Source organism: Embiotoca jacksoni, unplaced genomic scaffold, assembly GCF_022577435.1.
Source record: "Embiotoca jacksoni isolate LCO1_2020_lvr unplaced genomic scaffold, fEmbJac1.0.p SCAF_42, whole genome shotgun sequence".
Lineage (NCBI taxonomy): Eukaryota > Metazoa > Chordata > Actinopteri > Embiotocidae > Embiotoca > Embiotoca jacksoni.
In genome coordinates this window covers 2,754,346-2,781,402 of record NW_027185395.1, presented here as the reverse complement: position 1 = coordinate 2,781,402, position 27,057 = coordinate 2,754,346, and the positions used below count along the sequence as shown (strand labels likewise).

The following is a 27,057-nucleotide window of genomic DNA, read 5'->3' as shown; positions in this document are numbered from 1 at the left end:
AGTGCAGCGCGGCAGAACGTGACCTGCACGCAACGGACCAACGCACCATGGCGTTGTCCAGCTCTGTGTGACAGGTTAGCTTCACATCAACACCTCTGGACTCACGCGTCTGCGCACTGCGGCCTGCTGCCAGCGACGGCGGGCGGACGAACCAGGATGGGGTCCCGAATCAGGTACGACCGTTGGTCCGCTGTCCCGCGCGAGGCTGTGTCCCGGTGGGTCACCGGAGGTTGAGGGGGGGGACATGGCTCGGTGTGAGGCCCGGACCTGTTGCGGTTCCGGCTGGAAACAGAGCTGTTGCTCCGGTCAGGGAACACAACAACAGTCCGTTTAAACGTCCTGTCTCCGGGTTCAGTTGTTCTGGTCTTCCACAGGTTAGATAAACATGTGAGCACGAGCTGTCCGGGCAGCAGGACAGGTAGAAGGGGCGCGTGAGAGGACGTTCAGCCGGTGTGAACACAGTAAACGGACCGGATGTTGCTGAGCAGACATGCTAGCTGTTAGCCTCTCTGTTAGCTGCTCCTCTGATGGATTGGAGACTCTGTGATTGACAGCTCGTGTCACCTGCTCCATGTGTGTTTATGAAGCCTGACGTCTCAATGATCATAGTGAAGATGCTTCAGTCTCTGAGGCGGTGACCTGGATGGACAGATGTCATCAGGGACAGACGACCTGTTTCCAGATCAGCCTGTTGTCATGGAGACCTGCAGTGACCTCCATCACTGGGACCAGTTATCAGCGTGTTGTTGAGGAGGGTTGGTTGGTGGTGAGGTGATGTGTGTATTGATGCAGACAGGATGTAGGTCACCTGGTACACACACACCTCCATCACTGGAACTGGAATAATCAGGTGGATAAAATGACTAAAGAATAATTTCAGAGAATGACATCACTTCACTGTAATGAAGCCTTTAAAAGCAGAAACAGAGAATAATATCCATCCTGAAATCTAAGACTTCTCCCATGATGAGGAGGATCAATGTCTACAAGAACATCTGTTCATGTATCATCAGATAAAATGGAGTTACTTAACACATGAACACTGATTGAGGAGATAAAGACAAGTCAGTGAATATTTTCCAGATTCAACCTCTCTCCATCACAGGTGGGCTGGAGACACAGGTATGAAGAAGGCGGAGCTACGACTCCAGATAACGGGTCATTAACTGGCTCAGAACCAGCTGATTTATATCTGAGATGAAATATGGAGTCATGTGTTCACACAGCGACAACAAACACAACTTTAAACTCACTAAAACAGCAGCACAAAGAGAGGATACATATATACATGTACATATACATATACATACATATATACACACATATATATATATATATAGACATACATATATACATACATATATATATATATATATATATATATATATATATATATATATATATATATATATATATATATATATATATATATGTGTGTGTGTGTGTATGTATACATTCAGCTGACTGTAGCGTGTGATTGTGTATTGCAGGGAGAACCCTGAGTCCACGTTTGAGGTGTTTGTGGAGGTCTGTCATCCAGGAACACACAGCTCAGGTGAGTCCTGCAGATACACAGGACACACCTGTTCCTGCACACTGTTTTGTTGTGTTGTGTATGTTTTGTTGTGTTGTGTATGTTGTGTTGTGTATGTTTTGTTGTATGTGTTGTGTTGTGTATGTTTTGTTGTGTATGTTTGGTTGTATGTGTTGTGTTGTGTATGTTTTATTGTGTATGTTTGGTTGTGTTGTGTATGTTTGGTTGTGTATGTTTGGTTGTATGTGTTGTGTTGTGTATGTTTTATTGTGTATGTTTGGTTGTGTTGTGTATGTTTTGTTGTGTATGTTTGGTTGTATGTGTTGTGTTGTGTATGTTTTATTGTGTATGTTTGGTTGTGTTGTGTATGTTTGGTTGTGTTGTGTATGTTTTGTTGTGTTGTATATGTTGTGTTGTGTATGTTTTGTTGTGTATGTTTTGTTGTATGTGTTGTGTTGTGTATGTTTTGTTGTGTATGTTTGGTTGTGTTGTGTATGTTGTGTTGTGTATGTTTTGTTGTATGTGTTGTGTTGTGTATGTTTTATTGTGTATGTTTGGTTGTGTATGTTTGGTTGTGTTGTGTATGTTGTATGTGTTGTGTTGTGTATGTTTGGTTGTGTATGTTTTGTTGTATGTGTTGTGTTGTGTATGTTTTATTGTGTATGTTTTGTTGTGTATGTTTGGTTGTGTTGTGTATGTTTTGTTGTATGTGTTGTGTTGTGTATGTTTGGTTGTGTATGTTTTGTTGTATGTGTTGTGTTGTGTATGTTTGGTTGTGTATGTTTTGTTGTATGTGTTGTGTATGTTTTATTGTGTATGTTTTGTTGTGTATGTTTGGTTGTGTTGTGTATGTTTTGTTGTATGTGTTGTGTTGTGTATGTTTTATTGTGTATGTTTGGTTGTGTTGTGTATGTTTAGTTGTATGTGTTGTGTTGTGTATGTTTTATTGTGTATGTTTTGTTGTGTATGTTTGGTTGTGTATGTTGTGTTGTGTATGTTTTGTTGTATGTGTTGTGTTGTGTATGTTTTGTTGTGTATGTTTGGTTGTATGTGTTGTGTTGTGTATGTTTTATTGTGTATGTTTGGTTGTGTTGTGTATGTTTGGTTGTGTATGTTTGGTTGTATGTGTTGTGTTGTGTATGTTTTATTGTGTATGTTTGGTTGTGTTGTGTATGTTTTGTTGTATATGTTTGGTTGTATGTGTTGTGTTGTGTATGTTTTATTGTGTATGTTTGGTTGTGTTGTGTATGTTGTGTTGTGTTGTGTATGTTTTGTTGTGTTGTATATGTTGTGTTGTGTATGTTTTGTTGTGTATGTTTTGTTGTATGTGTTGTGTTGTGTATGTTTTGTTGTGTATGTTTGGTTGTGTTGTGTATGTTGTGTTGTGTATGTTTTGTTGTATGTGTTGTGTTGTGTATGTTTTATTGTGTATGTTTGGTTGTGTATGTTTGGTTGTGTTGTGTATGTTGTATGTGTTGTGTTGTGTATGTTTGGTTGTGTATGTTTTGTTGTATGTGTTGTGTTGTGTATGTTTTATTGTGTATGTTTTGTTGTGTATGTTTGGTTGTGTTGTGTATGTTTTGTTGTATGTGTTGTGTTGTGTATGTTTGGTTGTGTATGTTTTGTTGTGTATGTTTGGTTGTATGTGTTGTGTTGTGTATGTTTGGTTGTGTATGTTTTGTTGTATGTGTTGTGTTGTGTATGTTTGGTTGTGTATGTTTTGTTGTATGTGTTGTGTATGTTTTATTGTGTATGTTTTGTTGTGTATGTTTGGTTGTGTTGTGTATGTTTTGTTGTATGTGTTGTGTTGTGTATGTTTTATTGTGTATGTTTGGTTGTGTTGTGTATGTTTAGTTGTATGTGTTGTGTTGTGTATGTTTTATTGTGTATGTTTTGTTGTGTATGTTTGGTTGTGTATGTTGTGTTGTGTATGTTTTGTTGTATGTGTTGTGTTGTGTATGTTTGGTTGTGTATGTTTGGTTGTGTATGTTTGGTTGTATGTGTTGTGTATGTTTTGTTGTGTATGTTTGGTTGTGTTGTGTATGTTGTGTTGTGTATGTTTTGTTGTATGTGTTGTGTTGTGTATGTTTTATTGTGTATGTTTGGTTGTGTTGTGTATGTTTTGTTGTGTATGTTTGGTTGTGTTGTGTATGTTTTGTTGTATGTGTTGTGTTGTGTATGTTTGGTTGTGTATGTTTTGTTGTATGTGTTGTGTTGTGTATGTTTGGTTGTGTTGTGTATGTTTAGTTATATGTGTTGTGTATGTTTTATTGTGTATGTTTTGTTGTGTATGTTTGGTTGTGTTGTGTATGTTGTGTTGTGTATGTTTTGTTGTAGGTGTTGTGTTGTGTATGTTTGGTTGTGTATGTTTGGTTGTATGTGTTGTATTGTGTGTGTTTTATTGTGTATGTTTTGTTGTGTATGTGTTGTGCTTGTTTTGTTGTTTTGTGTATATTTTGCTGTGTTGTGTATGTTTTGTGTTGTGTATGTTGTGTTGTGTATGTTTTGTTGTGTATGTTTTGTTCTGTTGTGTATGTTTTGTTGTGTGTTGTGTATGTTTTGTTGTGTTGTGTATATTGTGTTGTGTATGTTTCGTATTGTATTGTGTTGTGTATGTTGTGTTGTGTATATTTTTCTGTGTTGTGTTGTGTTTTATGGATTTTCCCATGAAAACTGTTCTGCAGAGATTTAAAACCGTAGAAACTTCCTTCAGACACTGATCAGAAACAGAGACGACAGCTGTCAGGCTTCTAGTGTGTGTGTGTGTGTGTGTGTGTGTTTTGTTGTATGTGTTGTGTTGTGTATGTTTTATTGTGTATGTTTGGTTGTGTATGTTTGGTTGTGTTGTGTATGTTTTGTTGTATGTGTTGTGTTGTCTATGTTTTATTGTGTATGTTTTGTTGTGTATGTTTGGTTGTGTTGTGTATGTTGTGTTGTGTATGTTTTGTTGTATGTGTTGTGTTGTGTACGTTTGGTTGTGTATGTTTGGTTGTATGTGTTGTATTGTGTATGTTTTGTTGTGTATGTTTGGTTGTGTTGTGTATGTTGTGTTGTGTATGTTTTGTTGTATGTGTTTTATTGTGTATGTTTTGTTGTGTATGTTTGGTTGTGTTGTGTATGTTTTGTTGTATGTGTTGTGTTGTGTATGTTTTATTGTGTATGTTTGGTTGTGTTGTGTATGTTTAGTTGTATGTGTTGTGTTGTGTATGTTTTATTGTGTATGTTTTGTTGTGTATGTTTGGTTGTGTTGTGTATGTTGTGTTGTGTATGTTTTGTTGTATGTGTTGTGTTGTGTATGTTTTATTGTGTATGTTTTGTTGTGTATGTGTTGTGCTTGTTTTGTTGTTTTGTGTATATTTTGCTGTGTTGTGTATGTTTTGTGTTGTGTATGTTGTGTTGTGTATGTTTTGTTGTGTATGTTTTGTTCTGTTGTGTATGTTTTGTTGTGTGTTGTGTATGTTTTGTTGTGTTGTGTATATTGTGTTGTGTATGTTTCGTATTGTATTATGTTGTGTTGTGTATATTTTTCTGTGTTGTGTTGTGTTTTATGGATTTTCCCATGAAAACTGTTCTGCAGAGATTTAAAACCGTAGAAACTTCCTTCAGACACTGATCAGAAACAGAGACGACAGCTGTCAGGCTTCTAGTGTGTGTGTGTGTGTGTGTGTGTGTGTGTGTGTGTTTTGTTGTATGTGTTGTGTTGTGTATGTTTTATTGTGTATGTTTGGTTGTGTATGTTTGGTTGTGTTGTGTATGTTTTGTTGTATGTGTTGTGTTGTCTATGTTTTATTGTGTATGTTTTGTTGTGTATGTTTGGTTGTGTTGTGTATGTTGTGTTGTGTATGTTTGGTTGTATGTGTTGTGTTGTGTTGTGTACGTTTGGTTGTGTATGTTTGGTTGTATGTGTTGTATTGTGTATGTTTTGTTGTGTATGTTTGGTTGTGTTGTGTATGTTGTGTTGTGTATGTTTTGTTGTATGTGTTTTATTGTGTATGTTTTGTTGTGTATGTTTGGTTGTGTTGTGTATGTTTTGTTGTATGTGTTGTGTTGTGTATGTTTTATTGTGTATGTTTGGTTGTGTTGTGTATGTTTAGTTGTATGTGTTGTGTTGTGTATGTTTTATTGTGTATGTTTTGTTGTGTATGTTTGGTTGTGTTGTGTATGTTGTGTTGTGTATGTTTTGTTGTATGTGTTGTGTTGTGTATGTTTTATTGTGTATGTTTTGTTGTGTATGTGTTGTGCTTGTTTTGTTGTTTTGTGTATATTTTGCTGTGTTGTGTATGTTTTGTGTTGTGTATGTTTTGTTGTGTATGTTTTGTTCTGTTGTGTATGTTTTGTTGTGTGTTGTGTATGTTTTGTTGTGTTGTGTATATTGTGTTGTGTATGTTTCGTATTGTATTATGTTGTGTTGTGTATATTTTTCTGTGTTGTGTTGTGTTTTATGGATTTTCCCATGAAAACTGTTCTGCAGAGATTTAAAACCGTAGAAACTTCCTTCAGACACTGATCAGAAACAGAGACGACAGCTGTCAGGCTTCTAGTGTGTGTGTGTGTGTGTGTGTGTGTGTGTGTGTGTGTGTGTGAGAGATGTAGAACACACACACATGAACCAGAGTTTACACGTGTGTGACTGATGTGTGTATTATTTGACCTGTGACATGTTAAGAGCCGTCAGTCCATCGTTACCGGCCGGTACCACACGAGTTTGAAGAAGCCTCTCGGTTAAAGGAGTTAACTACTAGCAGTTGAAGTTGAACGCTGCCTCCTGCTCAGAGGTCAGAGGTCAGGAAGGTTTGGAGCCGCTGGGTGGAAGATTAATGATAAATAAAGTGTCGGTGTCTAATCCCCTTTAATCTGCAGTGAGAGAGTTACTTCCTGGATACTTAGGAAAGCTCCTCGGCTCTGTTTCTAAGAACTACTTCCTGTTGGAGTCCGTTCCTCTCTCCACTTCCTGTGCAGTCTGAAACATGCGTGTTGTAAACGGCTCCACTCATTTACTACAGACGGTTCAATGAGTGAATATCACGCAGTATGTTTGATATGTGGAGGATTATTTGTTATTTACAGCTTCATGAATACGTTGTTATTTATTTTTTATAAAAACGTGAACATTACATGGTAGGTTTCATGGGTTGGGTTAATCTATATTAAATAATCAATATCTAGATTATATTATATAATCTATCTACAAACGCTCTGAGACATCAGTGTGACTCCCAGCGTGTTGGAGCTCCCCTGCTGGACACCACATGCAACAGCAGACAGATACACTGCCATGATGAAACAGGAAACTGTTGTTCTGAAACATCATTCTGTACCGTTGCCATGGTGATACCATTTTCCTGTGTTGGAATGAGTGCGTGTTTCCCACGCTACTGAAATAATCTTCTACCGTACACGAGCTCCTGAGATGTTCCTGAACGTTCAGCCTGTCACGTCTCTCCTCCAACAGAGTCCAAGGTCCGACGGCAGTATCCTGAAGACTACACCGACCAGGTCTGAAACCGAGACGTGTTTCCTCGTCCTCATGTGTGTCACACAGATTGAAGCTCACCAGAGCATCAACACCTGTTTACAGGCTGTTTATTGATGTCAGAGATTCATCTGATCCATCTGATACAGGACGACTCACCTTTATTCTTCATCATCTGTCCAACAGGAAACTCTTCAGACGGTCCCCAAGTTCTGCTTCCCCTTCAGCATGGACAGGTACACACACACACACGCACACACACACACACACACACACACACACACACACACACACACACACACGCGCACACACACACACACACACGCACACACACACACACACACACGCACACACACACGCACACACACACACACACACACGCACACACACACACACGTTACCAACGTTACCAATCAATCAGACTGTTGATGGTTCAGATGGTTTATTTCTGTTATTTCTTCTAGAAAAGAAGTTTGTTTTTCCTCCTTTTTAAAGAGTCTCACCTCGTCCTCCTCTTACTCCTCGTCCTCCTCATCCTCTTACTCCTCCTCCCCCTCCCCCATCCCCTCCTCTTCCTCCTCCTCCTCCTCTTCCTCAGCCTCGCAGTGAACCAGGTTGGACAGAACTTCACCTTCGTGCTGACAGACATTGAGAGTAAACAGAGGTTTGGTTTCTGTCGTCTGTCTTCAGGAGCTCACACCTGTTACTGCATCCTCAGGTGAGTCTGCCGCTGACAGCTTCATGTAGTGGGAATGATTTCAGATGAATAACAATCATTTAAACAGTGTGACGACTGAATTATTGCCCAACATGAAGTCCTGTGCAGCAGAGGTCTGACTGTATTCAGCACCTGTCCTCTGTGTCCTCCAGCTACCTGCCCTGGTTTGAAGTCTTCTACAAGCTACTGAACATCCTGGCAGATTACACAGTGAAAGGCCAGGTGAGGAGTTCACCTGTCTGTCGCCTCCCTCAACCGTCTGCATCTTATTTAATCACCGTTTGATTTTAGCAGCAGTTTTTATGTTTCTCTGTGAATCTGAGCTGCTCACGTTTTTTTTCCTCAAGGACGTGTAAACAGTTCAAAATGTTTCTATACTATAGAAAAGTGGAGGCAGTGGACCGGGTCTGAAAAAAGACTTAAAGTGCAATACTTTAAGTCTTGCACCAGCCACCAGGGCTGGGCTCCGTAGACTCCACATAAACTGCAGATTTAAGCAGACTCCACAATATTTGCGGGAGCTTATAATTTCTTATAATTCCTGGAATTTTTCCTCAAAAAATTTCGTCATCAGAAGTTGTTCTGAAAGTATTAAAACAAAGTAAATCTTTTCAAACAAAACTGACTTTATTCATAAAAATAACTCCTCATTTCCAACCAGAGATCCTCTGCTCCTGTTTCCTGTTAAAACTTTGTTCACCGGAGGAAACAGGAAGTGACGGGGTTTGTGGGAAATGTGGTCTTCACATTAAAATGATGTGATTAAATGTTTGTGATCAGAGGAAGTGATTCCATATTACTGGATGTTAAATGAGTTTTCTCCACACGTCCAATTGTCAGAGACGTCTCTTTGTTTGTTTCATCCAGCAGGTCTATGTGTTGAATGAACATGAATTAAACAGCATCTAAAGCTCTTATTTTGATGTAGTTGTTGTTTAAAAAAAGATCAAAACAAAAATTTTAATGATTTCAGCAGGATTATTATTACAGGAAGTGATTACACATTTATTCCTTTATCAGGAAGTGCTTAAAAAAATGGTTTTGTAGATTTGCTATTTTTTTCTAATTCATGCAATTTTACGCAAAAAACTCACTTAATAATGCGCAAATTACATCTTCATTTTTGAGAAAATCCGCTGCAAAATCAAACATTTGTGCTCACAACAATCAACAAACAAAACTCTGAACCCTGGAGGGACTGATATATTAGGCTTCAAAGAGCGTTATATTTTAGGGGGCGTGTCTGTTTGATTGACAGGTCTGTGGTGCAGTCAGGTTTCCTCTACATGTGGGCAGGGCGTAGTGTCCTCAGTGGTCACATTGAGTCAAAACCACCGCTGGCTCCTCCCCCAGCGCATCCAAATATGGTCACTTCCTGCTCCAAAATAAAAAGAGACGACAGCAGCATCTTTATAGCTCTGCAGTCGTTCTCTTCACAGACCACAGCTCACCTTCCTCCGTGTGTGATAATGTTCTTCTAATGGCTATTTTGTGGACTCTGTGTCCTCTGGATGTTTCAGGAGAGCCAGTGGCAGGAGCTCCTGGTGTCGCTTCATACGCTCCCCGTTCCTGAGCCGGGGGTCCCCATCCACCTCGGTGTGGTGAGTCTGACTGCACCGCCTCACAAGACGATGTAAAACACCACCGGAGGGCGATATTAGCATCGATCGTTGCTTCACTGATAATATCAGAACATTTTCAAATTAAATGACACGTGAAGATCATACAGGTATGATCTGCCACCTCAGCAGGGTTACTACGGTAACTGCAGGTATGAGGAAAATGAAGTTGACTGAAAGTATCCTTCCAGTTTGACCGCAGTGCTGTAGATTCCTCTGTGATGGATGTAAACCCAGTGTGACCCTCCTGCTGTCTGTCTGTCTCTGTCTGTCTGTCTGTCTGCAGCATTCCTTCTTCACTGTGCCTGACACCAGAGAGCTGCCCAGCATCCCCGACAACGTGAGTATCACCATCTTGCTTCATGCTGCACCAACACAGATGTACAGCTAATCTGTCCTCTGCAGGTAGATCACAGACAGCTTTCATCCCTGAGACTTTATGAGGAGACCACGAGGAGCTGACTTTGTGTCATAAACTGCATGAATTAGAAATAATGGATAGAACATGTCTGAATATGATGCAAAGTCCAGGAAGAACTGTGCACCATGAACACAGTAAAAAGATTCATTTAAAGTTTCCATAGTTTTCACTGTTAACTGTGTTTTTATGGATGTGAAGTGAAATCTGCTGCAGACTGATAGATTTTTTATTATTGAACTGTTTAATAGACACAAAACTTGATTTAATGAACAGAAAATAGATTCAGATTCTTTTAAGTCTTTGTGTTTTCTTCAAGCTAAATACAACCCTGTTTCCAAATAGAATAAAATGTAAATAAAAACAGAATGCAATGATTTGTAAATCATGTGAACTCATATTTAATTATAAATAGACCAATGATGACATATCAAATGTTGAGACTGAGAAATATTATTGTTTTATAAAATATGTGCTCATTTTGAATTTGATGGCAGCAACACGTCTCTATAAAGTTGTTCCAGGTTCATGTTCACCACTGTGCTGCATCACCTCTTCTTTTAACAACACTCTGTAAACGTTTGGGAACTGAGGATACCAGTTTCTGGAGTTTTGAAAGTGAAATGTGGTCCCATTCTTGCCTGATGTAGGATTTCAGCTGCTCAACAGTTCAGGGTCTCCTTTGCTGTATTTTTCATTTGTATACAGTGTTTTGTGCTTTATGATGTTCAATATGTTTTATAACTCTGTCCTCTGTGTTTCTCTTGTTTTGATTGATCCCTGCAGAGAAACCTGACCGAGTACTTTGTCGCCGTAGATGTCAATAACATGCTTCATCTGTACGCGAGTATGCTTTACGAACGCCGAGTCCTCATCTGCTGTAGCAAACTGAGCACTGTGAGTCGACGCCACTTCTTCTACCTGATGTTTGAATGTTTCAGTAAAGAGCAAGAGTGTGGTTTATATATCTGTTTTATAAATGAGGCCCCTGTTTGTTAGAGTTTGACAAAGTTCACAACATTTACAATATTCTTGATCCAAACTGGCATTTAGAGACTCTGACCCTGAAGGATAACTTATTTCTTTTTATCTACAACTCCCTTAAAAAGACTAAAAACAGCAATGAACTGATGCTGACAACGCTGCAGCTTCTTCTTCTGAAAACTGTAAACACACATCAGTGGTCTCCAGTGTTGGTTCTGGGTGATCTGTTCCTTTAATACAAACTACAATCACTGCATCACAGTCAACTTTTAGTTTACATCAGTCTGTACGGACTGATGTAATACATGTAGTTAAGACATGGTAGTGATTGGACCCGGTGCAAATCATTTTCTTGGACCCGACCAGGCCCGAAAAAACTGAGTATTCACGCACAACCACTCCAGATAATTGCAGATTAGACAACTTAATCTCACCACAGAGACTCAGTGAGCTCCATCCTGTAAACCTGTGATCAGTGGAGGCTGCTGTCCGTGGTGCTGATCTAAACTGCTCAATTATATTAGCTCTAATCTAACAGTGCTCCTCCAACTATTAAATATCTGAACATCTTATGTTGATAAGGAGCGAACAAATAATCATTAAAGAAAGTCATTATAATCCTTCACAGAGTAAATGAAAGACGGCCTCTGATCACACAGGCTGTCAATCACATGTATTGATTTCATCATTCATCATTAATGACGCTGCAGTAAAACATTACTACAGACACAGATTACAGGTAAACATTCTCCAACATATGAGAGGACACACTTTCACCTCCACAGACTTAGATCCCTGATCTCACTTCATAACAAACACAAACCTGAACTCACACATTAGAAGTTCATGTTAACAACACTGCTCAGGTCCAGATTCCCGTCTCTGCTGTTCTCTACAGAAACTATAATCAAAAGTCCTTCTGGTCCTGTTCAGCTTCTCAAATAATATTTGATCAGCTTTAGCCATCATCTTGTCGTTCACCAAACTTCTTGCTATAAGAGTAAACTGCTGAGAAAAAAGTTGACGTTATGACATTGACGCAGATTATCACCAATTAGAGGGAGCGAGGTCATTGGACAAACCAATTATCAGTTCCCAGCATGCCTTTCTCCTTCATAACTTTCAAAAATAATGAATAAAAACTCAACATGCAGTTTTGGAAAAATGTCAAAAGACAGACAAGACAAATTAAACACATTATATAAGTTGTGACTCAAACCAGATGAATGTGGTGTATATAATATATCCAGACTTTCACATTCATAAAGAGGGACAGATGGACAACCTGAAGACGTGTCTGTCTCTGGTCTGGAGACATGAAGAACATGGACATTATACAGTAGTTTATTCAAATCTCAACAGTCTATTAATACATGTAAGTTAGGTCAGTTCATTGCTGGTTTTCATCCTTTCGGTAGATTGTTGACAATAAGAAATCATTCATGTCCACTAATATATACCTGCTGTATTATTATTATTGTATTATGCAACAACCTCTGAAGGAATGGATTCAGTTTGTAGATTATTTCTGTTCTCTCCCTGACATCCTGCCAACATTGTGTTTAATTATTAAGACGATGCATGAACCCACTGTTAAACACACACATCCAGTGTATCCTGACACCGTTCAGTGCTGTTGGACTTTGTATGTTGAGCAGTAATGAGCCGTCACATGTTGTGTCCTGCATGTTTGTCCCCAGCTGACAGCGTGTGTCCACGGGTCTGCAGCCATGTTGTATCCCATGTACTGGCAGCACGTTTACATCCCGGTGCTGCCTCAGCACCTCTTAGACTACTGCTGGTGAGTGCTGAATACATCTTTGTGTACTGGTCAGTGTGAACTCATTGATGCACCACAATAGTGTGTAAGTGAGAGTTTTTTTTAACACAGCCCGAGATGACACACATCAGTACAACAACAACCAGACACAGTCGTTTCTATGTTTCATCAAATCCTGCATGTTGTTTTAAAAAGTGCTGAAGGTGAATGTTAGTTTCCTCTGTGTTAACTGTTGATGGATTTAAATGATGCTCATTGTTCATCTATCACAGAGGTTTCATCTGGAAATGTTCCAGCAGCTGAACTGGTGGTTTTTTAATGAGGTGTTCTGACCGCAGCCTTTAAACAGTTTAAAAAGTACTGAATTTAAAGGTCATAAAATACCCACCAACTGTCTTTAACAGCTGTCTCCAAGTGTACCAGTTACAACAGGTACTTTTTTTTTTTTTTTTTTTTTTTTTTTTTTTTTAAGTATTATTGATATATAGAGGGAGGTACTAACAACATGTACGCTCAACAAAAAACACTTCAACCTTTTCTGTGCAGATCTTTTATTCAACATGAAAATTGGGAGCAAAAATAAAAGTGTTGCTTTTATATTTTTGTTGGGAGTAATATTACCTGTAATATAATATAATAACAAATAATGGTAGTATGATTGTGAAACAGGTTTGAAGTTACATTCTATGTGGTGTAGTGTTGAGTTTTAATGATCTGATCTGATATCTGCTGAAGAGTATTTAAATAAAGAGGAGGTGCAGCAGCAGAGGAGTCAGTCTGACGGATGCTTGGTTCTTTAAACTGGTTCTCTGTGGTTGTTCCAGCTGTGTAGGCGGATCGGACCCGTCACTGACTGCTGCGTTCAGGTTCCAGCTGTCCTCACAGACATAGTTAACTGTGAATCTGTTTCATTTCTCAGTGCCCCCATGCCTTACCTCATCGGAGTCCATTCCAGCCTGATGGAGGTGAGTTTCACACAGGAAGCAGATCATAGGAGGTCTGAAACAAACACAGGTCTGAAACAAACACATGGAGTCGTATTTACTAAAGGTTCAAACTTCACTTGCAGAAAAACATCCAGCTGATCTACTAACAATGTGCAGGGAGGAGCTTTAATATGTGCAGTTTAACACACGGTGTCCATTCTGTTATTGACTGAATACATCTGTAATATTGGGTGTTTCTACTGGAACATGTAAAATACTAGAAACGGGTCAATTTATCAGCTGTAATGATATTTACTAAACCTGACAGTAAATACAGGAGAAGAGATTACTGTGTATTTTAGTACGACTGACGGTATTAATCAGATGAACATTAGGAGAGATGGATGCTCTTGTTGTGAAGGAGACGTATTACTCAGATGAACATTGGGAGAGATGGATGCTCTTATTGTGAAGGAGACGTATTAATCAGATGAACATTAGGAGAGATGGATGCTCTTATTGTGAAGGAGACGTATTAATCAGATGAACATTAGGAGAGATGGATGCTCTTATTGTGAAAGAGACGTATTAATCAGATGAACATTTGGAGAGATGGATGCTCTTATTGTGAAGGAGACGCATTAATTAGATGTACATTAGGAGAGATGAATGCTCTTATTGTGAAGGAGTCGTATTAATCAGATGAACATTAGGAGAGATGGATGCTCTTATTGTGAAGGAGACGTATTAACCAGATGAACATTAGGAGAGATGGATGCTCTTATTGTGAAGAAGAAGTATTAATCAGATGAACATTAGGAGAGATGGATGCTCTTACTGTGGTGAGAAGGAGACACAGGAAACCAAAGAATACGTAGAGAATGTGGTTTTACAATAACATTATACCAGTATGAGCATATTTCTATTTTATTTTCCATTTTCTCTTAATTTCATCTATTGATCTTTTTGTTTTTCCCACATTGACTTTCTCTCTGATAATCTCCTATACAGCGTTTTGTTCTTGTTACATTATGAAGTGAAGCCTCTGTTGGTGTGTTGTTGAGCCCCAGTGACCAGCTGACTGTCTGCTCCGTGTTCTCCCTGCTGCTGTAGAGAGTGCGAGGGATGGCTCTGGATGATGTGGTGGTCCTGAACGTGGACACCAACACTCTGGAGACGCCCTTCGATGACCTCCAGAGTCTGCCCAACGACGTGGTGAGGAGCTGCACTCGTCCACGCCTGAGTTCAGAGCAACCGTTAGAAGTGTGATCTAACAACACTGCGTCATGTCCCGCAGGTTTCCTCTTTAAAGAGCCGTCTGAAGAAGGTTTCCACGACGACGGGGGACGGAGTGGCTCGAGCCTTCCTCAAGAGTCAGGCGGCTTTGTTCGGCAGCTACAGGGACGCTCTGCAGATCGAGTCGGTCAGTGAACTGTGATGAGGAGGAGGAGAAGGAAGAGGAGGAGGGGAGAGGACCTCCTGTCTCCTCAAAGAGAACTCTTCTTCTATCATGTTATTCCTCACATTTTACATCAGTTTTTAAATTTAAGTTTCTATTATATCAATATTATCAACACCTTAAAGAGGCTTTCATGGAATTATACAAACTTACATGTGTATGAATATGCAAATAGGCCCCGCCTCTAGCTCCGCCCACCACACTGCTTCCCTTCATGGAAAGCCCAGGTTGATGTGATTGTCCCCTCAGCTGTATGACAATGAGTCCCTGTCTGTGTCTCTGAGGGTGGGAGGTTCACTACAGTCTGTCAGGATGTCATACATGCAGCAGGGAACACGGAACGTGTGTGTGTGTGTGTGTGTGTGTGTGTGTGTGTGTGTGTGTGTGTGTGTGTGTGTGTGTGTGTGTGGTGTGTGTGTGTGTGTGTGTGTGTGTGTGTGGTGTGTGTGTGTGTGTGTGTGTGTGTGTGTGTGTGTGTGTGTGTGTGTGTGTGTGTGTGTGTGTGTGTGTGTGTGTGTGTGTGTGTGTGGTGTGTGTGTGTGTGTGTGTGTGTGTGTGTGTGTGTGTGTGTGTGTGTGTGTGTGGTGTGTGTGTGTGTGTGTGTGTGTGTGTATGCATCATGTTGGGTGTTTCAGATTAATATGTTTCTTTCTCTGCAACTTCATAAAATCATCCACAAACAGAGATTTGAACAAAGTGTGTTTGTTTCTGTGTTTCAGGGAGAACCGATAACATTTAATGAAGAAACCTTCATCACCCATCGATCCAGCGCCATGAGACACTTCCTGCACAACGCCATCCAGCTGCAGCTCTTTAAACAGGTACACACAGTAACACACACACACGCACACACACACTCACACAGACACACACTCGAACACACACTCAGTAACACATTGTGTTCCCTGCAGTTCATCGACGGCAGGTTGGACCAGCTGAACGAAGGAGAAGGTTTCAGTGACATCTTTGAGGAGGAGATCAACATGGGGGAGTACGCAGGTCAGTGATCAACATGGAGGAGAACGTAGGTCAGTGATCAACAGGAGGAGAACGTAGGTCAGTGATCAACATGGAGGAGAACGTAGGTCAGTGATCAACAGGAGGAGAACATAGGTCAGTGATCAACATGGAGGAGAACGTAGGTCAGTGATCAACAGGAGGAGAACATAGGTCAGTGATCAACATGGGGGAGTACGCAGGTCAGTGATCAACAGGAGGAGAACGTAGGTCAGTGATCAACATGGAGGAGAACGCAGGTCAGTGATCAACATGGAGGAGAACGCAGGTCAGTGATCAACATGGAGGAGAACGTAGGTCAGTGATCAACAGGAGGAGAACGCAGGTCAGTGATCAACAGGAGGAGAACGTAGGTCAGTGATCAACAGGAGGAGAACGTAGGTCAGTGATCAACATGGAGGAGAACGCAGGTCAGTGATCAACAGGAGGAGAACGCAGGTCAGTGATCAACATGGAGGAGAACGCAGGTCAGTGATCAACAGGAGGAGAACGTAGGTCAGTGATCAACAGGAGGAGAACGTAGGTCAGTGATCAACATGGAGGAGAACGCAGGTCAGTGATCAACAGGAGGAGAACGTAGGTCAGTGATCAACATGGAGGAGAACGCAGGTCAGTGATCAACATGGAGGAGAACGTAGGTCAGTGATCAACATGGAGGAGAACGCAGGTCAGTGATCAACAGGAGGAGAACGTAGGTCAGTGATCAACATGGAGGAGAACGTAGGTCAGTGATCAACATGGAGGAGAACGTAGGTCAGTGATCAACAGGAGGAGAACGTAGGTCAGTGATCAACATGAGGAGAACGTAGGTCAGTGATCAACATGGAGGAGAACGTAGGTCAGTGATCAACATGGAGGAGAATGCAGGTCAGTGATCAACAGGAGGAGAACGTAGGTCAGTGATCAACATGGAGGAGAACGCAGGTCAGTGATCAACAGGAGGAGAACGTAGGTCAGTGATCAACATGGAGGAGAACGTAGGTCAGTGATCAACAGGAGGAGAACGTAGGTCAGTGATCAACATGGAGGAGAACGCAGGTCAGTGATCAACATGGAGGAGAACGTAGGTCAGTGATCAACATGGAGGAGAACGCAGGTCAGTGATCAACAGGAGGAGAACGTAGGTCAGTGATCAACATGGAGGAGAACGTAGGTCAGTGATCAACATGGAGGAGAACGTAGGTCAGTGATCAACAGGAGGAGAACGTAGGTCAGTGATCAACATGGAGGAGAACGCAGGTCAGTGATCAACATGGAGGAGAACGCAGGTCAGTGATCAACATGGAGGAGAACGTAGGTCAGTGATCAACATGGAGGAGAACGCAGGTCAGTGATCAACAGGAGGAGAACGTAGGTCAGTGATCAACATGGAGGAGGACGTAGGTCAGTGATCAACAGGAGGAGAACGTAGGTCAGAGATCAACATGGAGGAGAACGTAGGTCAGTGATCAACATGGAGGAGAACGTAGGTCAGTGATCAACAGGAGGAGAACGTAGGTCAGTGATCAACAGGAGGAGAACGTAGGTCAGAGATCAACAGGAGGAAAACGTAAGTCAGTGATCAACATGAGGAGAACGTAGGTCAGTGATCAACAGGAGGAGAACGTAGGTCAGAGATCAACATGGAGGAGAACGTAGGTCAGTGATCAACAGGAGGAGAACGTAGGTTAGTGATCAACAGGAGGAGAACGTAGGTCAGAGATCAACATGGAGGAGAACGTAGGTCAGTGATCAACATGGAGGAGAACGTAGGTCAGAGATCAACATGGAGGAGAACGTAGGTTAGTGATCAACAGGAGGAGAACGTAGGTCAGAGATCAACATGGAGGAGAACGTAGGTCAGTGATCAACAGGAGGAGAACGTAGGTTAGTGATCAACAGGAGGAGAACGTAGGTCAGAGATCAACATGGAGGAGAACGTAGGTCAGTGATCAACAGGAGGAGAACGTAGGTCAGTGATCAACAGGAGGAGAACGTAGGTCAGAGATCAACATGGAGGAGAACGTAGGTCAGTGATCAACATGGAGGAGAACGTAGGTCAGTGATCAACATGGAGGAGAACGTAGGTCAGTGATCAACATGGAGGAGAACGTAGGTCAGAGATCAACATGGAGGAGGTCTGACATCAGAGCCTTTAAACTGATGTTATGACCTGATGAAGGAGATTAAACTGTTATGTTTGGTAAAGTGTGTGTTTCCTGTCTCCAGGCAGTGACAGGACGTACCACCAGTGGTTGTTCACCGTGAAGGTGAGCTCACCTGGATGTTAGCGTCACATGACTCTAAATACATGACCTCTGTCTGAGCCCGTTTCTGTGTCCTAACAGACGACAGTGATCTCTGACTGAATGTGTGAATCCCAGGATGGTGTCTGACTCTAACGCATGCAAATGTTCCTTCTGACAGAAAGGGGGCGGGGCCATCTTCAACACCGTGAGGACCAAGGCAAACCCGGCCATGAAGACGGTTTACAAGTTTGTAAGCACTTCTGGGCGATATTATTAATGACTACTAGTAGAGTGTCTGTTGAAAGCTGTCTGTTTGTCAGGATGATTGATGATGGTGATGATGATGATGATGATGATGATGATGATGATGATGATGATGAAGATGACACACTTCACTGTGTGTTTACAGGCCAAGGATCACGCCAAGATGCGTATCAAGGAGGTGAAGAGTCGTCTGAAGCAGAAGGTGTGTTTCTCCGATCACGTGATTCTGGATCCTTCTGTGTTGTTTACGTTCCACATGTCAGGTGTGACTGTTCCTCTCTCCCGCACGCACCTCCGTCACGACCCTCACCTGCTTGAACTGATCCCCCCCACCCCCTGGCTCCCCGCAGCCCCGGCGGGCAGCCTCCCTTCCCCTCCCCCTCCACCTCCCCCTGCAGTGCTATCACTCTTTGTTCCCGTGCCAACCTCCTCCCCCCTGTATCCCTCCTCTGCAGGAGCAAGCCGAGAACGGCTTCTCCTCTGGAGGGTCGGCGGTCACCAACGACGACGGCACCGCTGGGTTCACCTCCTCCGGCGGGGCGGTGAGGAGGGAGGGGCCTCTAAGGACCTGGGACGACCATCGGCCCGTCACTGTGCACTTCGGACAGGTGGGCAGACCTGAGGTGAGGCGGGGGGAAGGTGGAGGGCTAGGAGGTGAAGATAGTTAGAATATCTGTTTCCTGTTTGGACGAGGGTGGACTCACTGGGACCTTCATGATAAACTCTCTGCAGTGCGTCAGGAGATTCTATAAACTCATCTTCAGTAGTTATAATTTTATTTTATTCTCTTCTATTCTGTTTTGTTTTATTTTATTTTATTTTATTCATTTTTTTTGTTTTGTTAATTTTTGTTATTTTATTGTTTTATTTCATTTAATTTAATTGTATGTTATTCTGTTTTGTTTTATTTTATGTTATTCTGTTTCATTTTATTTTATTTTGTTTTGTTTTGTTTTATTATTTGATTTGATTTGATTTTATTGTTGTTTTAATCTAACACGTTCAGGCCGACTGACGATGACTGTGTGTTTCCAGGGTCGTCCTCCGATGCTGCTGAAGAGGCCGAGCAGCAACGTGAGTCTGGAGAGCAACACAGACCAGTAAGATGACGTTCATGATGTTCAGTTATATTATTAATATCTACAGTACAAATGTGTTTGGAGAACCGGTGCAGGAACCGTGATGGGCAGCAGATAACATCTGGAGTTAGTTTACAGCTCAGAAGCTACTGAAGTCTGGTTCTGGTTCTGGTTCTGATCTGCAGCCTCTGATGAGACACTGAAAGGGAAAGTTAAGGGAAACTTACAGAGCTGAACAGAAGCATCGTTGGAAAACAGCAGATAGAAGCTCCCTGGAGGAGCTAAATATTAGAAACAGCTCATTAAAGTTCCTTTCTAGGAGTAAATGTAGATATTTGGACTGCGTGGTCGGTGATATTGATGTATCGCCGTCAGCATCAGGATCAGCATCAGCATCAGGATCAGGATCAGGATCAGCATCAGGATCAGGATCAGGATCAGGATCAGCTCTGCGAAGGACGTTCAGCTTCAGGACGCCAGGAACACAAATAACAACAAAGGGTTTAAATGAAGTTGTGTTCATTTTGTAAAGTGAGAGTTTGTTTCTACTTACAGGGAAAATCCTGCTCACCTTTACAGCCTCGTTATTGATCAGGTTTTCTTAGAATAAGGAAGTTATAACAGCAGCAGCAGTGGCTAAATATAAGTAGACGGATAAGAACTAATATCTCAGCTGGAACTGAGTGAAAAGTGTTTTCAAAAGTGTTGTTATATTTCACTGCTGTTACACAACAACCACTTTATCTCTCAACGCTCTGATGACGGTGAATTTCACTCAACCTGATGATCACAGACAACCACACACACGCACACACACACACACACACACACGCACGCATGCACACACACAGACAACTACACACACACACACACACACACACACACACACACACACACACACACACACACACAGACAACTACACACACACACACACACACACACACACACATTACAACAGTTACAACCGTTCTGGAGTCTCTACCTGACAGAGTTGGGACAGGTTCATGTTCACCACTGTGTTGCATCACCTCTTCTTTTAACAACACTCTGTAAACGTTCGGGAACTGAGGAGACCAGTTTCTGGAGTTTTGAAAGTGAAATGTGGTCCCATTCTTGATAATATTACTAACTCTCAGCTTTCTTCTTCTTAACTTTCTTGTTCTTTCCTGTCCCTGTGTGATGACTCACCTGTCTTCTGTCCCCTGTCCTCTGTCCCATTTTCTCTCCTCTGTCCCCTGTCTTCTGTCCCCTGTTTTCTCTCCTCTGTGCCCTGTCCCCTGTCTTCTGTCCCCTGTCCTCTGTCCCCTCTCCTTTGTCTCCTGTCCCCTCTTCTTTGTCTTCTGTCCCCTCTCTGTCATCTGTCCTCTGTCTTCTGTCCCATCGTGTCCCCTGTTTTCTCTCCTCTGTCTTCTGTCCCGTCGTGTCCCCTGTTTTCTCTCCTCTGTCTCCTGTCCTCTGTCCCATCTCCTCTCCCCTGTGTCCTGTCCTCTGTCCCCTCGCCTTTGTCCCCTGTCTCCTGTCCTCTGTCCTCTGTCTCCTGTCCCCTGTCCTCTCCTCACCGTAGCTCAGTCCGTCCTACTCGTCACTACACCGTCTTTCTGTCGGAGGATTCTTCCGGAGACGAGCTCCACTACGACGATGACTCCATCTCCGGGTTTCCTGACAGCTTCCTGTTCTCCGCCCCTTTCGAATGGTCTCCTCTGTACGCTCTCCTCTGATTGGCTGCTCACTCTCTCTGCTTACTGAACCTGCCTCTCAGTTCTCCTCTTCTCTCTCTGAGGAAACATGCATGTGTGTGTGCGCAGCGTTTTAAAGCTGTGGTTAGTGAGCATCATCTCCGTCCTGGTTCTGATTAGATTCAGTTCTGTTGCAGGTTGCTGAGGTTCTGGTGGATCAGTTACGGATGGAAGTGGATCTGACGTGTTTGTGTCGGGTCTTCATCAGGAATAAAACAACCAAACGCTCAGTTTCATGACACCAACAGTGTCCAGTAGAGTCATGTGATGAGGATGAGGAAGGTGGATTCTCTGGCATGATGAAGGTTTTGGGCAGAAATGTCACGCTGGTGATTATTATATGTAAAAATATATAATGTATAAATCAATAAGTGTGACGGCTTTATGTTAAACGTGATGAAGATCAGGTTAACACGTTTCCATGTTTATTTCAACTTTAAAATGTTTCCCAAACATTTACATAAAACCTGCTGTGCCATGTTAATATCTCACCGCTGTGATATGAAATTAACCAACAGGTTTCCAGAACTTATCAACCAATCAGGACTCTCCTCAAACTTCATCACATAGTTCATTCTTCACTACAGCAGTGAAAGTTGAACTTGTTGAAAGTGTCCCAACATGGTAAAAAAAACACGTTTTAACTTATTTTACCATAAAAAAAATGATTTTCAGTGAACCCCATTAAAAGATAAAAGCAGTGAGTGACTCCCCTCCAGTGTGACTGATTCAAACAGAACTAAATAGTTGTGGACTGTTTCCATCCAGTAAAACCTGCCCAGAGTTATTTGACAAAAAAATAAACTACAGCGCTCGTGTTCATCTTAAATTTCACAGTTTTCGTAGCAATGACAGAAACGTCGTTTGTAAACCGGAGAATTAGACGACATTAAAACCGAGGCTTCAAAATGCTTCTTTTCTCTAAGGTTTAGAAGAAGTCCTATCTGAGCTTATTTTGGGGTCCTTGTTTGGGTTGGGTTCAGGTTCTGACCCATGAAGACGTGTTTGTGTCCCTGCAGGCCGCAGCCGTACCGCTCGCTGAAGGAGGTGGAGCTGATCGAAGGCGACGACCCGAGTTTCGGGGCAGAAAGCCTGACGGCTCCTCCGAGCCCGGTGATCGAGAGGTTCTCCAACGTCACCCTGCTGGGCGACATCTTCGGCTGCCAGGACGAGCCGGACGGCCAGCCGATCACTCTGGCTAAAAGTCTGGAGGACCTGAGGACCCCCAAAGCTTCTGATGAGCTCCAGACCAAGTTCAGCTACCAGGTCAGAGGTCCGAAGGTTCTGCGGACCGGCGATGCTTCGCTCTCCTCTGACAGTCTGTCTGAAGTGTTTCCCGTTAAATATTTGGTCCGTCTGAACCTTTCTTGGTGTCTTGATGTTTGGTTACCATGGAAACTGTCATCTGTTGCCAGTGTCGTGTGGAAATTTCCCTTCAACCAAATTGTATATCTACTGAAACCTGGTTGTCCAGCATCGTTTGTAAAGTTCTAGTAAAGACACCGAGTAACACGTGATGATGATGAAGTACCAGAATATTCTAGCTGGTTCTGATGAGCCTTCGTTCCTCCAACACGTCTCGTTCATGGAGAGGAAAAAACTCTCTGAGTAGTTTGACGCGTTACTGAAGTAACGTTACACTCCAGGTTTTACTTTAACGTTATTGTTGGTACGACCGGTGGGTCCGGTTGGTCCGGTGGGTCATGTCGGTTGGTCCGGTCGGCTCGGTCGGTCCGGTCTGGTCCGGTTGGTCCGGTCGGTCAGTCCGGTGGGTTCGGTTCGGTCCAGTCGGTCCGGTCGGTCCGGTGGGTTCGGTCGGTTCGGTCGGCCGATCGGTCCGTCAGCATCACTGAAGTGTAACATTGTGATTATACAACAACCAACTAAATAAAACATGTAATCTGAATGTTTTCATATTGTGGAGCATTTCACTCTCAAAATATAAAACCTTTTGTTCGTGTGATTAACGTTTCCATGCCAACAACTGGAAAACAACTCCTGGTTGTATGATGTTCTTTCCTTTAAACACAAAGGAAACGGTTCATAATAATCCGTTAGCTGTCGAGAAAGTTTCGAGTGTTTGTGAGGAAGTTGTTCTTCATGTATGTTGTTTTATTTTGAAAAGCCAGCGGCCCGGTCCTGTAAAGTCTGAATTGTGTGTTTGTGTTTGCAGCGGATGGAGCTGAACATGGCTGAAACCTCGCGGACTCTGCCGGGCCTGAAGCTCTCCAACCCTTACAACAAGCTGTGGAGTGCCGAGCGGGACGACCCGATGTCGTCCGTCTCTGTCCCTCCTCCCTGTGACAGGCCGCCGTCCGTCCAGCTTCCTGTGCAGGCGGAGGCGCCATCGCCGGGTCGGGAAGTCTCCGACTTGTTGGACCCCTCCGCCGCCGGAAACATCACCATCCCTCGTCCCCACGGGAGAAAGACGCCTGAGCTCGGTACGGTCCTAGCGCCCCCTGTGGGCCAGTCCCGCTCCAAGCCAGCGGGTGAAGGCAGGACTACATCGGGGGGGCAGGAGTTCAGACAGGCTCTGAGCAGGACCTCCGACGGAGACCTACTGAGACCCGCTGTGGTCTCAGAGGACAGCATAGACCTGATCCGCCTCCTGGACCCCCTCACCTCAGCACAGACCACCGCTCTGACGGACAGGGGGGACGTCGATGGGTCCTCCTCCTGTAAACCGCCGCTCCCCCCCCGGTCCTACCCACAGGCCCCGCCCCCCTTCGCCCTCCATCCTCAGATACTACTGAACCCTTTCTCCCAGTCTCTGCACCGCCCCTCCCCTTCGATGCACTACTCCCTGACGGTCGGTGGGAACCCCTTCAGTTCAGTCCGCGGACCTACACCTGGCTCCTACCTGCACCACCCCCCCCCAGCCCCAGTCCTTCTCCACCCCCCCGGGTCTCTACCGACAGCCTTCGCCCGGCAGCTCCACGCTGCCCCCCCAACTACAGACTGCTGCAGGCCACCTTCCCCTCCGTCACCTCCTCCTCCAGCAACCACGCCCTGTCCAGCCTGGCCGACTCGTCCGTCCCCTCCACGGCCACCAACGTCCTGGCGACGCCTCTTCGTCCGGAGGGAGACGGCCAGAAGTCTCCGGATCCCTTCGGGGACCTGCTGACGATGGCCCGACCCGCTACGCCCCCAAAAAAGAAGGTGGAGGACCTTCGCAGGAAGTGGGAGACGTTTGACTGAAACCTGTAGAATGCACTGATGTGACCCTTCTTATCACCACCTGACCTCTGACCTCCCCCCGCCACTATCAGGACCTTCTACTGCTGTTAATGCTGCAGCCGCTCTGATCATCTCAAGAGCTTCACCTGCAACCAGACGAGCTGACGACCACTTTTATTTTGTGGAGATGACGTCATGGATGCTGCCAGTGTTTTAACATCAGGTCATCTCAAAACGTTTGATTCGTACTAGTTATGAATTGCAATGTAATAAACAACAGAAAAAGAAAATCCAACTGTCAGCTATATAAGTCAAATCTGTTAGGAAATGACCACAGAAACACGAGAAGGTTTTAGTAGATTCAGAATCATGCAGCTGTCCTGTTATCCAGTTATCCTGAAACACATCTGCTGTTCTCACCTGTACCTGTAGGTGTCAGACAATCTAGAAAGAAACAGGTCGAGGAGTCGAAACGTATTTATAGATGCTCTTTATGCAAATTAACACATCGACTACATCACCAAAATATACAAATAATTGAGCACAAGACCAGAAACCTGAACATCACAACCACAGACTGTTTCTAAAAGAGTTCGTAGCTTCAGGTCTGTAAAATGGTTCCGATGCAGAAGTGTCTTCAGCTGCAATACCAGCGAGTGCCACTAGAGGTCGGCTCCAAAAAGCCTCCGGCTCCATAGACTCCCATTCAACTTCTCTCATCAAATCCAAAGTGAATAAAATGTGTCCATCAGTTATCTCGGTGTTGTTAGCTAAAGTCACTCCTTCTTATTAGTTTTCTGGAGGTCCATCTGAAAATAATCCCTCATTCATTAGAAAAGAAGATTCAAGAAGACCTGTTTTTGGGGGGCGTGTCTGTTTGATTGACAGGCCTGTGGTGCAGTCAGGTTACAGCTATCGGTGGGCGGGACGTAGTAGCATCAGGTTTCCAATCAGATCGGTCAGATCCACCGCTGGCTCCTCCCCCAGCTTGTCCAAATATGGTCACTTCCTGCTCCAAACCGCTCTGAACTAACAAGATGGTGACGGACAGAATCTGAACTGGAGGATTCATAACGTTCATGAACCAACGATGACATCACTGATGGATGATGACATCACTGATGGTTGGTGGTTGCTGATGCGTATCAGAGATGATGTAACATTAACTGCCTCAGGAGGTCCTGATCCAGCTGGTCATGTGGTCACACACCCCACACACACACACACACACATGCACACACACACACACATACGCCCCCCCACCCCCCTCAGCCCTCCACAGTACCGTCAGTTCTGCTGCTAACCCGTGACAAACAGGAGTGTGTGTCCGGTGAACAGATGGATGGTGAGGACCTCCTCCTCGGACACCTGGACTCATTAAGAGTTGTCTTAATTTCAGTATGTTGTGTTGTTTCTCTGCACCAGGACAGGTCCCATGAAGCCAGCCTCGCTTCAGGATGTTTGGATGCCAACAGCTCTTTGTACAGCTCCGTCACCTGTCACCTGTCACTTGTCACTTGTCACCTGTCACCTGTCACCTGTCGTCAGCGCCACCGTTGTGCTCAGTTTAGATCCGTATCAAGTGTAGAACTGAAGCCCAGTTTGTCCTGAAGGAGGACAGACGTCGAACAGCTGATGGATGATGTCATCCTCTACGATCAGCTTGTATTATCACTGGTAGCTCATCTGCTATAGTTAGCGAACATTGTAATGGCAGTGTGGTGCTGTAGCGCCACCATGTGGTTCATGTGTCTCTGGTAGGCTCATACCGACTGCTTTTCTTTTTGACCTCTGTGCTGTGTCCCACTGTCCTCCAGCCTCCAGCAGACTGATGTCCATGAAATTATTTGAAACGTTTCTCCGTGTGTGCAGACGTTCAGGATGCAGTGACTTCCTGCTGCTGGTCCGGTGTCACTCTCTGATTGGCTGATTTGTTGTTCTGATATTTCCACCATCAGAACCTGTGTGGGTCCGTCTCCACCGGGACATCTGGAGGTCCATGTATGTCCTCCCTGCTTCAGACTGCTGTACAGGTCTAGTTGCTGCTACGTGTGTCTGTACAGGCGATGACTAGTATTCTGCTTAAAATATATCACAGATATTTCATACGAATCTAACGTTGATTAAAAGGACTCTGACTCTGTTTTATGGAGCTACGCAGCCCATTTTCATCTTTACTGTTATCACCCTGTAAATCCTGATTTTATTTATATCATTAGAATCAGATATTCCCACTTGATTAAAGGTGGATTTATGATTTTTCTGAACTGCATGTTAGATGGTCGGATAGCGTCAGAAACTTTCCGACATCAGATTGGGAATATTACTGAAACTTTCTGAAACGTTTCCACTGTGTGGGAGGAGCTTCTATTGTTTTTGTGATAAATCTTTGTGAACAACCAACCCACTGACACTATTTCATCTCCATGGAGAGGTTATGAGAATATGTGCAGTTCTTCCTGTTTCTCCCTCTCGATGACGGACAGCCTTCTTCTGCACGGCAGCATTACTGTTCACAACGTTTGATTTCTGACAAGGTCGGGCAGCACATCTATGATCGTACTGAAGGTATGCTCCGCATGTACAACCCCGATTTACAAAAAAGTTCAGATGCTGCCAATCACATGAACCCATATTTAATAGA

At 43.4% G+C, this 27,057-nt stretch overlaps 1 protein-coding gene across 1 annotated transcript; it reads left to right on the top strand.

Annotated features, from left to right (window-relative positions):
* Nucleotides 1-36: 36 nt before the first annotated feature.
* dennd1a (DENN/MADD domain containing 1A) lies at nucleotides 37-27,057 on the top strand. Its single transcript, XM_069169087.1, is given in 25 exon segments — nucleotides 37-173; nucleotides 1,491-1,555; nucleotides 6,987-7,030; nucleotides 7,194-7,243; nucleotides 7,606-7,725; nucleotides 7,878-7,947; nucleotides 9,246-9,326; nucleotides 9,631-9,684; nucleotides 10,549-10,659; nucleotides 12,447-12,547; nucleotides 13,446-13,491; nucleotides 14,566-14,667; nucleotides 14,750-14,875; nucleotides 15,631-15,732; nucleotides 15,823-15,910; nucleotides 18,137-18,177; nucleotides 18,335-18,406; nucleotides 18,566-18,622; nucleotides 18,876-19,028; nucleotides 19,456-19,520; nucleotides 21,065-21,202; nucleotides 22,256-22,502; nucleotides 23,410-24,102; nucleotides 24,104-24,198; nucleotides 24,200-27,057. Coding segments are annotated over 25 exon segments (2,973 nt in total). The 5' UTR covers nucleotides 37-156; the 3' UTR covers nucleotides 24,435-27,057.